The sequence below is a fragment of the Abramis brama genome (genome assembly GCF_963993115.1).
Source record: "Abramis brama genome assembly, chromosome: 9".
Classification (NCBI taxonomy): domain Eukaryota; kingdom Metazoa; phylum Chordata; class Actinopteri; order Cypriniformes; family Leuciscidae; genus Abramis; species Abramis brama.
The window spans coordinates 32,715,529-32,732,836 of record NC_139971.1 but is presented as its reverse complement, the minus strand read 5'-3'; the positions used below and the strand labels follow the sequence as shown (position 1 = coordinate 32,732,836).

Here is a 17,308-nt window from a genome sequence, read left to right as displayed (position 1 = left end):
CGTGCACCACATCTTACCACACAGAATTCTATTTCATTTCAAAGATCAAATGTAGTCTGAAGTCTGTTCAGTTCCTTGGCTCTTAATAAATTCAATACATTTTATGCAAACACTTGACAGTTTGACATTACTACAGTAATAACAGTAAATTATGCATAATTTCAAGTAACTAACCCTAAACCAAATCCCAACCTTAACCCTATAGTATGTACATGTAGTTAATTAATATTACTCAGTACTTATTTGTCTATTTACACTGTTACGGAGTTACCTTAAAATAAAGTGTAACCCACTTTACAAATGTAGTAATTGTTTAGCTAATTCAAATTTTTGGTTTTACTACATTAGTATTAATTTGTTCCTTGTCTGTGTTGTTTAAAGTGGAAAAACTAGACGTCAGCCCTCGATGGATATTAATTGCACTTCAAACCCTGGAAGTTTATATTCAAAGAGACAAATGTTGTTTCCCGAATTCTGTGGGCTGATATTTAATAAAACGGCCACACACTCACTTAACCGCTGTGACCAAACAAATTGTTTTCAGCCATTTTGCTCCCATTACCTTTGAAAGAGGGCAAAAAATGAGGCACCGGGAGATTTCCTCTACACACATAATGAAAACGTTTATGGCTCCCTAAACTGTTCTTTATGGCTCGGCCCCAGTAAGTAGAGGGTATCTTGTTGCATTAAAGCTAAGTAGTATTTATAGAGTCCTTACTATAATTGAACATGGTACTAAGCATGTCAACTTTGTGCCCATGACCTAATCGCTCACGCTGATCCAATTCAAATCACAAGAGGCCTATGATGGACTGGGAAAATTTGTATTACGTTAGCTGATAAACGGGCTAACACGCGACGGGAATAAAACATTCTCTTTCAGAAAATGAGTACTGATATTTGTGGATTATAGAGAAATAGCTTTAGCATACAAACTGTAAAATTAATCTATAAAGGAATCTTGCATTTCAATTTTCTTTGCTCTGTAGAATTAGTCTTCATACCACTATAAGCTTCTCCAATAATTCACCTATATAAATACCTCTGTGTGAAAGGCTTGATTCAGTCAGTCATTTAGACAGCCAGTCAGTCATTCGGTCGGTCAGGCTGTCAGCATCCTCGTGGATTTCATTTTCAAATCTTCAGCGGAATCTAATTTGGCTTTATTAGGACAGACAGTGAAAAGCCTTCACAGCCCGACATCACTATGTTAAATGCGCTGAGCCCTGCTTGTGTCACTCAGTGGGATCTTTGTCAGGGTGAGTCGTGAGTTGCACAGAGTGTGTGACAGAGCTCGCACTTAATCAGAGAGGTGTCAGGGGTCTCTCACTGACCGTTTCCTGCTGAAAGAGAGATTATTTCCCCCCCGTCCCCTCATCGACCCTGGCATCTGTCTGCTAAGCTGACACACGTGTTCACACACATACACACACATATATATATGTTTAGAATTTCTTAATGTTTTTGGAAAAACTTTCTTATGCTCACCAAGGCTGCATTTATTTGATCAAAAATACTGTAAAACAGTAATATTGTGAAATATTATTACAATTTGAAATTTGTTTTCTATTTTATTATATTTTGAAATGTATTTATTTTCCTGTGATGACAAAGGAGAATTTTCAGCATCATTACTCCAGTCTTCAGTGTCACATGATCCTTCAGAAATCATTCTAATATGCTGATTTGGTGCTAAATAAACATTTCTTATTATTATCAATGTTGCAAACATTTGTGCTGCATGATGTTTTTGTGGAAACTGTCATGCATTTTTTTCAGGATCATTTGATTAATAACAGAAGAACCGTTCACTCAGGTCATTGATCATAAATAAGATCATAAATTTTCACTTTTGATCAATTTAATTCATTCTTGCTGAATAAAAGCTAATTTCTTAGCCACATCAAAGAAAAAACTTAGCGACAACAAACTTTTGAATAGTATATACTATATATATATATATATTATACATAAACATGTTTCTCTAAAAGTTCTCACGCATTCACTTGTCTAAATTTGGTCAGTGGAAAAACATTCCCCAGTGGAAACAATGATCAAACCTGCTTTTTTTCCATATAAAAGGCATGGTGATGTCGAGTGGTTTTCAATTGTGTGAAATAGGATTTGTGTGATGTTGTAATAGGTTATCAAGTGAGCCAGATGATGTGTACATCTATGTCAGTTTCCATCGAGCGATTCATGCCACACCCACTGGACTCTCTGTGCGGTATTTTATTTGGCACCTGACTGACATGATTTAACCTCCCATCATTGTGTGAAGTCCGCAGTGTTTTAAAATCCTTCCTTAATTAATCCCATCCCTTAACATTTCATAAATTATTATACGGCGATGATGTTCTGAGTACAACCTAAACCTGGAGCAGAAAAAGAGATAACAGTAAAATATATATATATATATTATTTAATAGTGTGTTATATGTTATATGGAGTTTCACTGCTTTCCAAAAACGTTCTTTTTTTTTTTGCTTGCGTGATATTATTAACTATGAGGGCACATATGTTTCTAATGTTAATGGGCTTTTACATACTCCATTACCTTTTTTATCAGCAAAAATATATTTAAAAAGCAAATGGTCTGCTTAAGCAATATTTTTACGCAAAACTTAAAGTATAAAAAAAAAATGTTCACTGCATGAATATGCAGTTGGTCTCTCGGTAAATATCAGTATTACCAAATATAAACAGACCTGGCACAAACAGATATAATGTGATTTTTATATTTATTTTATGTTCTTTAATTTATTTTATGTTAATTCACTTAAGTAAAACACTCACTTCTGTTTTCAGCTGAGTATCTCCGAGCTTGCGTATGCTTTTTAAGAGGTGGAGAGACATCAGTGGAGTCAGCCCAAAATTTTTCTCCCGAATCTACACCGTCTCTGTCCCCAGTGGCCTAAGAAAAGAAAAAAACAGGTACATTAAAGTATAGACAACCTCTCACACACTCAAACATTCATAAATTCACTCTCCTTCAAGTAAGTATTTACAGCAGCAATTGTTAGTACGTTTTTTTAATTTGCACGAGTACCACTTTAAATTTAACTTCACAGTTAATTAGCACAGGATTTGTGAAAAAGTGTTCAGATAAATGTTAGTGAACAGTTCAAGTACAGAAAGACAAAAAATGGCTCTTACCACAAGCTGCACTCTCCCACCATTAAGAATATCATGGCCAATATCAGGTAGGAAATGTTCCCTAAAAAAGTAATTGAATAGATTATCTCTAACACCACAGCATATTCACAAAATGTGAGATGGTGTACGTTTACAAGTCACCACTATAACTGATTGTTGTGAACTATTAGTTCAGAGCAGCGTGCCTCACCGTCCCGTGCCTGTAGAGTCCGTGTCGGGTTGGAGCCACTGGTAAGTTTGTTTTTCCTCTGCTTTCGGTGATTTGAAAACTTCATTCGCTGCTTTGTGAGCTGCATTTGACATGAAACAAGAAGAAAAGTACCCAGAAGATGTTTTTCAGACACATCCATTTAAGACAATTCCTGATAAGCGCCAAGTGAATCAAAAAAGAATAGTTTTGGACTGTAGCTAAGAAGCAGAAGAAACAAGTCTGTGAGGCTGGAGAGCACATGAAAATGACTTTGTTTCACCAACTTCTGTGGTGTATATTTAAGTCATCTGAGCAATAAAAAACAAATGAGTATGTAAGAAGTAGGAAAATTTATGAACAGTGTCAATATGCATCACTAAAAAGCCTTAATTCAGAATATACGTGTTCTCGGTGGAGACTAGCTTGAATTGATAACAACTTCTGACGGCCAAGTGCTGGAACTAATGAGCCATTTATTTAAGTCATTTCCATGGTTTTGCCAAAAATAAAGAGCAGACAAGGTTTATGGGTTACAGTTGTCATGGGTTAATTGAAAATCCACTAAAAATGTCAAGTGATTAACTCCTCCCTAAGGGCTGAACAAGAAAACGGGGAAATAGGCAATCCACATTTATTGGTGCTGAAAAGTCTTACGGACAGATTTACTAAACAGGGCAAATTAGTGTGATTTTGCATATGCATTTGCAGGAGTTTCCCTTTCAGACGCAACATTTACCAGAGGAGAGTATTTAAATGAATCATGCAACGCGATTTACTAGTATTTATTTAACGGCCCAAAAAAAGCATGTCTTAAACCTGACGGTAATTTGCGCTGCTCTTTGTAGATTACGTTGGTCGTTATGGAAATGATCCGGCTGCTGCTGTGTTCTTTAATGTGTGCATTGTAAGTAAATCACCCACAGAACTTTCCACTCCCAACGGCTTGGACTCTTGACACTTGAACACAAAATGAATGAATTTCATTGCATTCAATAACAAAATATTTAGCCAAATGGCCTTTGCAAACAAATCATGCTTTTCTCAAAACTAACTTTACTTAGTCATTTTGCAATGACCTTTAACCAATTGGCCCTAAAGTATTTTTTACTTGAAAATGGTGCTTATGTTATTTTTCTTTAAAATAAATGTCCACTGGTTTAATATTGTCTAGTTTATCTAATGCAATGATAATCATACATTTTGTGTCCCTCGAGTGTCCAAATACTTTTGGGGCCACTAAATTTTAAAATAAGTATTAGAATAGAATAGAATAGAATAGAATAGAATAGAATAGAATAGAATAGAATATTTGGTACATAAGTTTATATGATAATTTTACATTATTTATAATATTAATATTTAATTTATAGCATTTAGCTGGTTATAGATTTAATATAATTCTATTTTAACAATGATAAAAATGTTACTTGAGTTCATAAAAATTGATTCATAAAAAGGTGTGCATTAAGACAGGTTCATAATAAGTATTATTGTTTGCTGAAAAGTTACAAAACTACAAGAAAAAAAGGGGTAGAAGTTGCGTGTATCACATCAGTGAACACACAGATTTTAGGGAAGGACCTCCAGAGTTAACCACAGATATTATATGATAGAAACACATGCACATGTAGCATCCAGTAGCTCTCGAACTCGCATCCCCCCATCTATCCCACCCTCAGGACATTAGGAGGCCCAGGAGTCACGGCTGTTAGAAGGGTTCTTAAGTACATTAGGCAGTGTGGTGCTGCTATGGCGGTGGCAGGACTCAGAGAATCAGCTCTTTCATGGAGGGTCAGGATGACAGAACCGAACTGCTGGGGGTGGGTTCAGAGAAGCGGGTCAACATGATTCCCTTAAGGTCACAGCGCAGGTATTTTCAGAAATCCTACTCTTCCTTCATACCAATACTGAGGCAATGACACATGGTTAGCCCTAACCAAACCAGGATAACAACTGAGAGAGCGAGAATAACAAGAGAGCGAGAGAGAAAGTACAAAAACACATTAAGATTATAAATGCATCCTCAGAGGGAACTTTAAAATGAAAAAAAGACACAAAAAAAAACATTTTTACCAAAAAAGTACAATACAAAAAAAGTATTTTATCCACAATAGATCTTTCATGTTTTGATGCTTATATACATTCCATCTCACAAAATAATTATCTCGTGTCTATCAAAAATTCTTCCATAGATTTTCTAGTTATTTTTGGGTCTGACTTACTAAACTGGAATTTGGTGTCCAAAATGCCTAAATTGTTTCACTGCAGTGAAGTCACCCCATGCACACACGCATAGGCTATCCACAAGACACACTTTGCATGTGGGGGATTCTTGAGTGTATGTGTGTGTGTACGAGACATACCCAAGGGGCTTTGATTGTTTGGGAGTTCTCCGAGTAGCCTCAAAGAGGGAGGTCAGGTCTTTTATCGTGAGGTTCTGTCTCCCACTTTCCTTTACCCTGGGTCAAACCTTCACCTCCAGAGAGCAGACCACAGGCGGTCAACCAGCGGTCAACACACACATACACACACATTGTCAATCACATCAATTTGAAGCAATCAAAAAAGGACACCGAAATGGAGGGAATCTGCTTAATCTTAATGTGAGATTTAAATGATTGGTTTATCTGAACTTTTTTTAAATTTAAGAACTGATGTTTTAAAAATCCTCTCTGATTACTTTAATTTATTTGACTCAAGTGCAACAAAAGAAACAATCAAGTCATTTGTTAAGCTACACATATGAACCAAGTAAGACATTATATTATATGTCAGTTAAACTCCTTCAACTGATTCAAAAAGTGGACTCTGTGGACTCTCTTGCAAGATTTCCTTGCAAAGGAATCCAACCAAACCAAAAGCATCATCTACTTGAGAAGTGATACAGTGCCAAGCCCAGCAGATACAGGAGACTGGAAATACAGGACACATGGTGTAAATTAAACACAGGAGAGCAGCAAAAACTTGCAGGTTAATGCAAAGCAACTACGCTGCATTTAACAAAAAAGTGATTGCATTTCTTAAGATTAAAGACGTTGAAACCAACATGAGCAGGGCATCATGGGACTGTGTCCTGGCTCTGGGGTTGGGTAAGGCTACCTGCTCTTCCCCTCTGCTGACCTGCGGAAGGCACCAGCAACACAACCCCAACCCCACCAGGGACGGCCCCAAGCCTCAGGCTACAGGCTGGCCGCCGCTCCCCTGCTCTCCCCCAGCAGGGGCTTACATTTCAGCCGAGCGCTCCAAGCCCCCTTCTGGAGGTGATTAGCCCCCCGAAGCCGTGACAGATTCTTTCCGAGATATCCGCCTCACTCGTGTTTATTTTATCCAAGCTCTCTTTTGTGGATGTGCTGGACATGAAGTAACCCACTTGAAAATGGGTATCGCCTTACATACGCCATGGGACAGGCGGAGGAGTCGGAACAACAACAAAAAAGTCAAGAAAAAAAAGCAACCGTTCGCATGTAAAGAGAATATCTTTTCATTTATTTGCCCTGCTCTTTAACGTCACCCTTCATCTATCCCTTATCTCTTACGCTCGGTAGCATCGCACTGAAAGCCCCACCCCCCTAGGGTGGCACAAGGGCTGCAGACAGCACTCTCTCTCAGTCTGGAACCCCTAAGTGCCCTACCTCCTCTGTACTTAACTCAATTTCACACTTCAGGTCCGCTACAAAGTCTCCTGAAATACAATCATCTTGTTTATTCTCCACCATCCCAAACAACCTAATAGCTAGCTATTTACGATCCCATCATGTGCATTCAATTTGATCGAGCGATGTGTATGTTTTTGTGTATTACACACAAGATAAATCCAAGCGTGTCCCAAATGACTGTATGGATCCAGCCCACGGGGAATAATAAAAATGGATCAGTTCTCTCAGAATTCAGGAAATTGTGCAAACTCCATCAATTGTTGTATATTATATGACAACAACTGATTCATATAATAAACCAATCGATTCATAAGGTGAATCAGTTCATTTATGTAGAGAAAAAAATTGTAATTCATTTGAAATGTGATTCATTTTAAAATTTATATAGTGATTTATTTGGTTTGTGGTGTATATATACAGTCCTACCTTTAAAGTTGTCCTTGAAAGCGAAACGTGTTCTTTGAGTTTCTGTGGAAACAAACTGGCTACTGTGGCTCCTGAACAGGGCCAGACGTAGATTTGGGTCTAGAACACATAACACAGACAGGAACGCAGCCACAAATGAGCTCATGCGAATGCAGGATTCATCGAGCAGACAAGCGCAAACAGAAAACTGACAGAAACCAAAGCTTCGCTTTCCATTACAAGACCAAAGGGCCTATGGAGCAGTGGCTCTGAGAGCTTGACACAGGCCCTCATTTGATGGGGCCATGATTGGATTTGTGGCATTAGAGTCACGCACTCCTGACCTTGATCAAAGCCAGCTTCAGGCCAACCCTCTAGGATCCAGACCAGGGCCAGGACTACCGTGTCTGGGATTCTTCTTAGACTCACGGCCCATTGAACTTATGAGCGCTGAAGTTTCCTAACTCCTAGTAATGAAGCAGATTCTGGGCCCTTGGAACTCAAAGCACGATGGAATATATGTGAGAATGTTTGCAGACAGGCCAATCGAACATGACAAGGCATGGAACAGGGTGGAGCAGCTTGCTGTTATGACAGATTAAGCTTCTCATGGAATCAAAAGATCCATGCTAAGTGTGGCACAACTGCTCACCAAAGACAGAGAAGTTTCTGAATTTCAGTACAGATTGAAGGATAGCAGCCTTTTTAGTGGTAGTGATTTTAATAGACTAAATATGCAGTATTATAATGCAATGTAACTTTACTGACAGGAATGTACTTGCACTGGCTATGCCGGATGCTAATACTGTAAGGAATCTACAGTGGTTCTCAAACTTTTTGAGAACCCCATTGTCCACAACAATATTCAAAGGCCCTGTCACTGTTTCCAGTTGTGATTTACTGGATAAGGATTAAGGATAATAATTTAAAAAAATATATGTTTTACTTGTTTATAAAGTGTATGTATATTCATAAAAATGCACATGGAATTATACGATTTTATTGATTTAAATGACTTTCCCAGGTCTAGAAATCTTTATTTTAAATCACTGTAAGTCATGATGAGGCCCCTTATGAAGATTTCAGAGGTCCCTAGTAGGCCCAGGCCCCCTGATTGAGATGCACTTTTTTAGGATTTCCAATATAGGATCTACTGAATTAAAAGTTTAATGGTTTTAAGTATAGCTCATAAGATGGATGGATGGATATGCCTACCCAATAATCTTTTCGCCTGCTGTTTCCTGCCTTTCATTTTTCTGGCTCTCTTCAGCATGAGAAGGGCAGTGGATTCATTAGTGATGCCCCTGAAATAGAAGTTAGCAAGAGTAACTAAAATGGCCTTTTTTTTAAATGTAGAATTAAAAATAATTTACTATTATTTATTCCAATAATATTATTTATTATTGAAAGGACTGCACAAAGGAGCATAGAAACATACCATTCATTGAGGATTTTTTCTGATTTCTCGGACATGTTGTTCTTTTTGAGGACTGATCTGGAAATGTTTGTTCAGAAAACCATAGACATTGCAAGAAAACATTAGCAAAATGTTTATTTGAATAATCATGAGCATTAGAAACTAAGCCAAATGATCACCTGCTACTAAGGTGAGGTGACACGCTTTGCTCCAAGCAGGCTGCATCTTCACTATCTGACCAGGCATGTTTAGGTTGGCGTGGAAAAACAGATAGGGTCTTTGGCGGCATCGGAAGAAGGAGTTGAGACTGTAGGTACCGAAAAAGATAATCAAAGATAGCATCAGTATGTAATTTCTAACACATAGGGCCCTATTTTAACGATCTAAGCGCATGGTCTAAAGTGCACTTAGGGCGTGTCCGAATCCACTTTTGCTAGTTTAACGACGGGAAAAATGGTCGGTGTGCCCGGCGCATGGTCCAAAAGGGTTGTTCCTATTCTCTTAATAAGTAATGGGTGTGTTTTGGGCGTAACGTGCAATAAATCAATCAGAGTCTCACCTCCCATTCCCTTTAAAAGCCAGTTGCGCTCGCGCCATGGCAGATTCGCTATTTACATGGCGGAATTTGCAAGCAGAAAAACTGAACGCTTCTCTAGCGCGCGAGCAGACCATCTACGGGATAAAGTGTACGCGTGTTGTGGACCCACCTATAGGCACACATTACTAACGTGCTCTTTAAATAACAAAAAAAATATTGCGCCATTGACTTTAGACCAGGTTTCAGTTGGTCAATGGTGCAGTCTATTTCAGTCGCCTCAAAATAGCAATGCGCCAACAATGCTCCTGAACACAGCTCGTTTTCAGACCAGCACGCCCATGGATGCACAAATGGGAGCAAATACATTTGCTATTTAAACAACGTGGTGCAGGACGTAAAAATTATAACTGCGACGGACTGAAACTAGCAAAAAACACTTGCGTTGCACCTAGCGCCGGGTGTATGATAGGGCCCAAAGACTTTCTTGATATGAACTTTCAATTCTTTTATGTAAGCATAGATAATATTTCTGCTGCTCAGTTTTCATCTTGGTTAAGAACATTGAATTGCATTCGACAATCTCTACATCTCCACAGCAGCAGCTGCATCACATCACAGCGCCGCTACCGTGATAGAAAAGGCCAGCTCTTGCTAAAGAAAAGAAACCGCAGGAGACAAAGCACCGTGCTGAAAAATGACATCTGCTGACGAGAAGGAAGTTTGAGGCGGCCCAGAAAGTAATTGTGTTTTTGGAGGCAATAAATTCGGCACTTAATCACCCAGAGAGACTCTGATTGTGCCGGCCCACAGACAGAAGGAGGGTTCCTAGGGCTGTTACCTTTGGCAATGGCAGCTGTTCCGAAAATGGCATAATTCTGGCCGGTGAAGAATAGGAATGCAGGGTTATCCAGTCTTTATCCTGCACTTTCTATTTACAACAAGACGCACAAAAAATTAAAAAGAGCTGGTACATCTGATTGGATTTGCATAGTTAATAAAGATTTTTTTTGATACATTTTTTTTTCATTATGCCTTCAAAGCAAGTACCAGATCACATTAAGTTAAAAGCACTGAACTCGTTTCATGTGTGTGACAAACACTTGAGAATGTATCTACTTCAAAAACAGACCCCCCCCCCCCCCCCCCTGAAGTCGTGACAGGCAGAAATTGAAGAGCCAACTTCAAACTCCTGAATTTTCAGATGATAATACAGATCAATTTAACATGACATCGTAATACACTATAATAAATCGCCTAATAAGCTACACAGATGAGCTCACTTAGCGTAATTCATAGGTTAAGCCAATGTTAATTTGAGTAAACGTGATGCAAACGGGCTGAAAATAGCAGGTGACATAAGAAAAACAAGGTTTTCCTTCCCCTCTTTCCCGCTCATTGACTGTTCTTTTTCAATACCTAATCACTGCTGACAGCCTCCCGCCTCACGGCTACGAGCGCTAGTTAAAGGACTGTCAGCGCAGTGGCCCAGGCTATCTGTCTGCCGACTTCACCGTAATGGCAGGAGCACCACGCATCTGCTCATACCTCATCAAAAATGAATTCTTCCATGTCCACCTCTTCAAAGTCCTCATCGCTTTCTGTGATCTGAACGGCAGCTAGAGCACGGGCAAGTCTTTTCCGCAGAACGCAGCCTCTCCACACAGCCTGCAGGGGCAATACACACAGCCATGAATCACATGCAAGCATAAATATTGTGTGTTATCCCATTAGGAAGATAAAACATGTTAACCTCTGTTTAATTGCCCCGAGGTCTGCAGTTTGAACTTTCTGTGACTTTGGCTTTGTAAGACAAATGTAACACCGGGATGCCTTTAAATCTGCGTACTCCCCGCGGGAAAAAAAAGACTTAACAGATCAGAACCCTAGCGCTCCCACTCCAGCGACACGTTGGAATCTGATTAATCATTTTTTTCTCTCGGTTCGAGTCCTTAGAGACTCATTAAACACAAAGAGAGAGAGAAAATATCCCTTAGAAGTTACATGTGAAAGGAATAGCCTGTTTTTCAAAAGCACTACCTACCGACTCAAAACAAGCCCTTGGCAGTAATAGGTGTAATGAAGATGATTTAATTTTATTCAAGTTATTTATTGCATTCATAAAAGGAGGTATGGAAAACACGTTTCCAGAGATATGATGCTGTAGATCAAACAATCCTTGAACAAAACCAAACTGAACATAGGAATTTTTGTGAGCCTCACCTGAATAACAACAGCAGCACGTTCCCTCTCAGGCCTCTCAATGCAGGTATCTTCCACCTTATGAAGACTTGATTTTGTGTTAGTTTTTTCAATTAAGCCTGGGAGGCCCTCACGTCTCCGCAATACGCATCTCCTCCGCCAGCGTTGCTGGATCACCACAGCTGCCTCTCTGAGTGATAGCACAGATGACAAAAGACAATTTTATCTGATGACTCACCAAGGTCATGAGAGACTAAATGAATGTCACTGAACTCAAGCCTTGGATGATTCATCTGCGCTAAAACATCTGGAGAGAGACCCAGCAGGGTTCCGATGTCATATGAATGACTTAAAGATGAGCTTTATTTTGATTACCTTTAGCTAAAATGAAATGTACCTTCAAATCATGGGAGATGATTTCTACAAACAGATAATAAATGCTGTAAACGTTACTGCGACAAAGTAAGAGAAATATTGTGTGTGAGAGTCATACATTTTAAGGTTCAGTGCCTGAACAGGTTCCTTCTCACTTTGTGTCTCCATGCAGTCAGCAGATCGAAGCTCAAGGTCAGATTGAGAAAGTTGAGTCTTCTGTGGATTCTGCCAATCTGCTGTATGTCGAGGTTCCTTGTCTGGACTTTGTCCCTGTGAAAAAGATGCTTCAGAAAACCTACATGAACGACTGCAATCAGCTGCCGCCAGTGCAAAATCTTCAGTGACACAGCTGTCACCGTATTCATGGGCGTAACGCTGGTCCACTGCCAATCTGAACAGTTCTGGTTGGTGACCAATGGCAAGAAGCTGGGCATCATGTTGCGAGGGCGCAGAACTGCGTGAAAAACGTGAGAACAAAAATACACAAATTTCATGTATTAGGAACCATTCACAGTTTTTGCATTCCACTACGTTGCTTTTTCATTGTCATTCTCTGTAAACATGCATTGGATGTATGTGTTTGAAAGTAGTGTTTGCATCTAGTGTTTTTGCAGCATCTTGCACATAACACGGCATTTTTAAATGCAAAATCGCATATGTGTAACTGGCCCCTCAAAAGTCTTTTATGGAAAAAATACATTTTGGTAACACTACAAGTTCCTATTAGATAACATTAGTTTGCATTATGCATTAACTAATATTAACTAACAATGAGCAGTACATTTATTACAGTATTTATTCATCTTTGTTCATGTTAGTTAATAAAAATACAACTGTTCATTGTTAGGCTAGTTCATGTTAGATTAGTTCGGATTTTGATTTTAATATTATTAATAAATGCTTTAGAAGTACTTTTCATTAATAGTTCATGGTAACTACTGCAGTTAAGTAATCTTGAAATGAAAATGTATTATAATGTTTTACCAACATCTTGTTGAAGATTTAAACTAGCATTTAACATCTGAATTAAGACATTTCTTGAGGGATGTAAAACTATAATGAAGTGTTTCAGGAAGTTTCTACAAAGGTGTCTCAATACCCCTTTAATTACTCTATTAGCCATGGCTAGTTCGCCCCTCCTGCCCCTGACCCCTGAGCCCGTCTCTGCTGTCAACATCAGAAACCAGCTCTGTCACTATTGAGTCCCTGCTATTCTAATCCTCTGACACGGTTAAGGGGGCATCCGCACCCCTCCAACACACACTTCAGTCCAGAATAGAGTCGTAAAATGATCCATCCAAGAGTCCAATGCAATGTACATTTGTACTGGGAAACAAAACTACTGTCGAAACATGTTCCAATACAGCACAAGCACAGAGATGTGGCTAATTTGATTACCTCATTAAAACAAATTAATGTCAATTTGCATATACAGGCAGCAATGGACATTCTTAAAGCCAAACATTATTACAAGCTGTAAAAAGCATGCCAAGGAAAATAAATACAATCCTAGACCTTGCACAGTTCCCCTACTTACTGACAACTGAAATTACCTCAGAGAAAAAACGGGATTTTTTTGTTTTTGAATTATTTTGAAGAACTAACACAGCTTTTGCAGTGACACAACATTCCTCTTTATAATTCAGTGTCATAAATTCCATTTCATTACTGTGGTTTGATGACATTAAATGAATTCCTCAATTCAGTCTGTCACTCTAATCAACACGGGCATTGGTTTACCATTGTATCGCGGTCAGACGGCAGTCTTCACCTAGCCAAAGCTTGGGACTGACACTGGGTCAGGTCAGATGTTAAACGTCTGCAGCGGTCCCCACGGGTGTGCAAAAGACCCTTTGTGCAGAGTGTGCGGCGGAAGGGTTGGGGGGGATTCTCTAAAGTCCTCCAAGCTATGAGAGACCTCAGCTTGAACCACAGGACACACAGACTTCTGCCAATCATGCTTTATGAAACATGGTGAGTGTTCTGCTTTATTTGCTGGTGGTCTGCAGCAGCGTCTAAGGCGGCTTTTGTATTGACAGAAGTGAAAGTGTAATTTTTTGTTGATATTCACCATGTATGAGCTCAAAGAAATAATTAGCTGATGCCAAAATTAACAAATGCTACATTTCTACAGCAAAACCACAAGATTTTAAAAATAATGAAATGCTCAGTTTAAGTTTTCTCTGCCATACCGCATATGCATATATCTGAAATCCAGGCCTAAAAGACCTAAAATAGGTCTAAAAGACCTAAAATAGGGCTAAAATAAATAATTATTTTATATATATATAGAATAATTATTTATTTTAGCCCTATTTTAGGTCTTTTAGGCCTGGATTTCAGATTCTCTACAAAGACCCTCTGCATAAACTATGTAGTTTACCTACAGTTACAATATGATTAAATATAAAAAACTATTATATGCATTTTTCATAACTGTAAAGGATTTCAATAGAAGTCTTGGTTTAAGTCCTGGTTCATACTTCACCTTATATAATTTGGGACCAGGGCTAAAAGCAATTATTTTTTTAATTTGTAAAAAGTATTAAGTGAAGCTGGGAGAACCTCATTCAGATTAGTAGATGAAAGCATAGACAAATTATCCAAAATATTTAATAAACACAAGGGGTGGGGGATGTAAAGAACTATGTGGGAGTCAAACTGTGGGCAAAGATTTTGTGTGGACCTGCTGATATATTGTATCAGTCACTTTACAAATAGGACTATATGCTATAATATTCTACAGGAATTACATTTTGACATTTACATTTTTATTAGTACTTTCCAGAGACATTTACTGGTACAGAAACTGGTTGTCTACCTGATCTCCATCTTTTGCTGCTGGATGAGTGAATCTCGCTGTTTCTGCTGTGCCTGACAGAAGGCCTGGAAAGTCCACTTCTGTTCTGGACAATTTGGGCACGCCGCTGCTGCAGCGATCTGCTCATTATTCAACTTAATCAAACCAGGCACTGTCTCCAGAAGCAAGGACCTGAGAGAGAAAAAAAGGCATTTAAGACATTTACCTGATAAAAATAAGGAGAGAACGAGGTAAGGAGAAACGACCACACAATGTGCTCAAAGCTCTTTGAAATGATTGGTTTAACTGTTGGTGACTGTTTATTTTATAATGTATAACAAAGCTAGACAGTCTTAGCAAGGGTTATAATTGAGAAACATAAAAAAACTGGTATCTTCTAAAAAGAATCTAGATTAAATATAAAGAGGGTGCCACAAAAAAGGCCAATCAGTTTACAATTATGATTTAAACAGCTTCTTTTGCAAAACAATTAGTATTTCAGATGTAAGGTAACCGCATTTACTGTCCACTGCAACCATAAAAAAGTAACGGGTAAATTTTAGTTCCAGTCCCTCCCTCTCTCCGTCTCCATGGGCTTTCTATTGGAGAATATTTACATTGAGCAGACGAAATCAGTTAGGAAATGGGGATAAAACGTTTAATGGTTTTGACATTCTGGACCCGAGAGAATCAACAGAGCGCCTGTGCATCGAGTAAGAGGTTTAGTCAGAGTCTCCCTTTCTCAGTAAGAAACTGCATGATGACACTCGACTTGGATTAGAAGTGAAAAAGGGTTCGCTGGCCTCAATCCAGAGATGTGCCAGCCATTCAAGTGAGCATATATTGCTTTTTTGGTCATTGGTCTTCAATGTGTTTCAATGTACGAGAGTGTATGAGAAAAGAGAAGAAAAATGCTGAGAGAAGAAAAATGATTTTTAAGAACCAATAACAATGAAATTACTGTAGAATTATTGTAGTCACTTATTTTATTTCATTAATTATTTATTTGTTCATTCATCAATTATTATTTATATGATAAATCTTATATTTGATTTATATCTTTGTTTTTGTTATACTAAATATTATTGATTTAAATATTAAAGAAAAAATATTTAACTTTTACTAAGTGTTCTATGTTGTTTTTTTACTTTAAAAACAGTCAAATATTTGTTCAAAACTAGATTTTCAGGTGTGGTATATTAGTTATTAATAATTAATTCAATTAATCGGTAAAGATACACTTTCTTTTCTTTTTATGCCTTTATTGACATTAAAGGAGAGATGGGAAGCAATGGGGGAGAGAAACTATGCATTGATGGTTTATCACTAGTACAAATAATGGAAAATAAAACCAAACAATATTTTTTTTAAATGAGACAAAGTATTTTATTCAAGCTGATTTTTTCATAAAAGGGGATCAAATAGGTCAAAAAATTGCTAAAAGCCAACATATCCTAAAATCAGGGCTATGAAAAAGCATTTACCAGGAAGTTACGTTATATCTGAGAAATCATAATAGCTTATGCATTTGTTATGTCACTAAAAAGTAGACACGTTCAGCTGCTTCACTTTTACAATGGTCATATTATACACAAATGCTCCTTTTGGCCATCTCGTGTCCAGTCGTTAGGTTCCTATTACTACCAAGAAAAGGACTCTATTCATTACTCGTGAAAACTTCCCTGTAAACACAAAGAAACTTACAGCAGTTCGATTAATCTTGCTAAAGTCAGCTCTCCAGACTCTGAGCGCTCGTGCGCTGTGTACTTCTTTGAAATATTCTTTGGTGCTTTAATTTAGGCTGTGTTATCACTGGACGGGGATGAAAGGGCCAGTGGAGAGCGAGAAAAACACTGGGTCTAATTCGGTTGTTGGCATTGAGGGTTAGACAAAGTTCAGCACAATACTGAGCCTGACTTGAGTGAACTTCCTATAAGTCATTACAGAATAAAACAGATGTAAAGACACAACAGATATATTTCACCTCAGATTTCTCCTTGGAAGCCACATGCAAAGTGTGGTAAATGAAGTTTAAAAAATAACTAACAAAATGGACAACTAAATATTTTACTGCTGACTAAGGAGCAAGTCAATTTTGTAAGTAAGATTCTGTCAGAAAAATAAATGCGTTGCCAACAACAAACCCCTGGGCCTTCTGAACAATAAAGTCGTGACTGTCAACGAACCTCTTTGGTATGTATGATGTTATTTTTTCCATTTTTGACTGAATGAACTGGACTGGTTCTATACTTCCCTAATCTCCTTGTTCTGTCTCTCACAAATTTTTTCTACCACATAAAAGAACATATAATTTGCTCAATAAAAACTATCTACAAACTGCTGGCACTTTAGGAGCACATTTGCTTAAAAAATATTCCCCCACTGAGCAAATATTTTCAGAATTACGAGCACTTAAGTCCACGTGCGTACAGATGTCACTGGGTAATCCAATAGAGGACACAGATACAATGGCTGGTGCAGTGATATGGGCCGGAAGCTCAGCGGTAAAGAGGAATGTTTATTCTACTTTAAACGTTTGGTGCACTTCCAGCAAAAGTCACTAAGCATTTCA

The 17,308-nt window shown here is 38.2% G+C and overlaps 1 protein-coding gene across 1 annotated transcript in view; it reads right to left on the bottom strand.

Moving 5' to 3' along the window:
* The window catches only part of lrriq1 (leucine-rich repeats and IQ motif containing 1), a gene marked incomplete at its 5' end in the record, with an annotated part of 34,086 nt that overhangs the window by 887 nt on the left and 15,891 nt on the right, over positions 1–17,308 (bottom strand). Inside the window, 12 exons of the mRNA XM_084124249.1 lie at positions 2,797–2,914; positions 3,157–3,217; positions 3,347–3,446; positions 7,429–7,527; positions 8,623–8,711; positions 8,846–8,902; positions 9,004–9,131; positions 10,201–10,290; positions 10,908–11,027; positions 11,583–11,751; positions 12,055–12,390; positions 14,758–14,928. Of these exons, the coding sequence (XP_083980375.1) occupies positions 2,797–2,914; positions 3,157–3,217; positions 3,347–3,446; positions 7,429–7,527; positions 8,623–8,711; positions 8,846–8,902; positions 9,004–9,131; positions 10,201–10,290; positions 10,908–11,027; positions 11,583–11,751; positions 12,055–12,390; positions 14,758–14,928 (1,538 nt within the window). The remainder of the gene's footprint in view (positions 1–2,796; positions 2,915–3,156; positions 3,218–3,346; positions 3,447–7,428; positions 7,528–8,622; positions 8,712–8,845; positions 8,903–9,003; positions 9,132–10,200; positions 10,291–10,907; positions 11,028–11,582; positions 11,752–12,054; positions 12,391–14,757; positions 14,929–17,308) is intronic.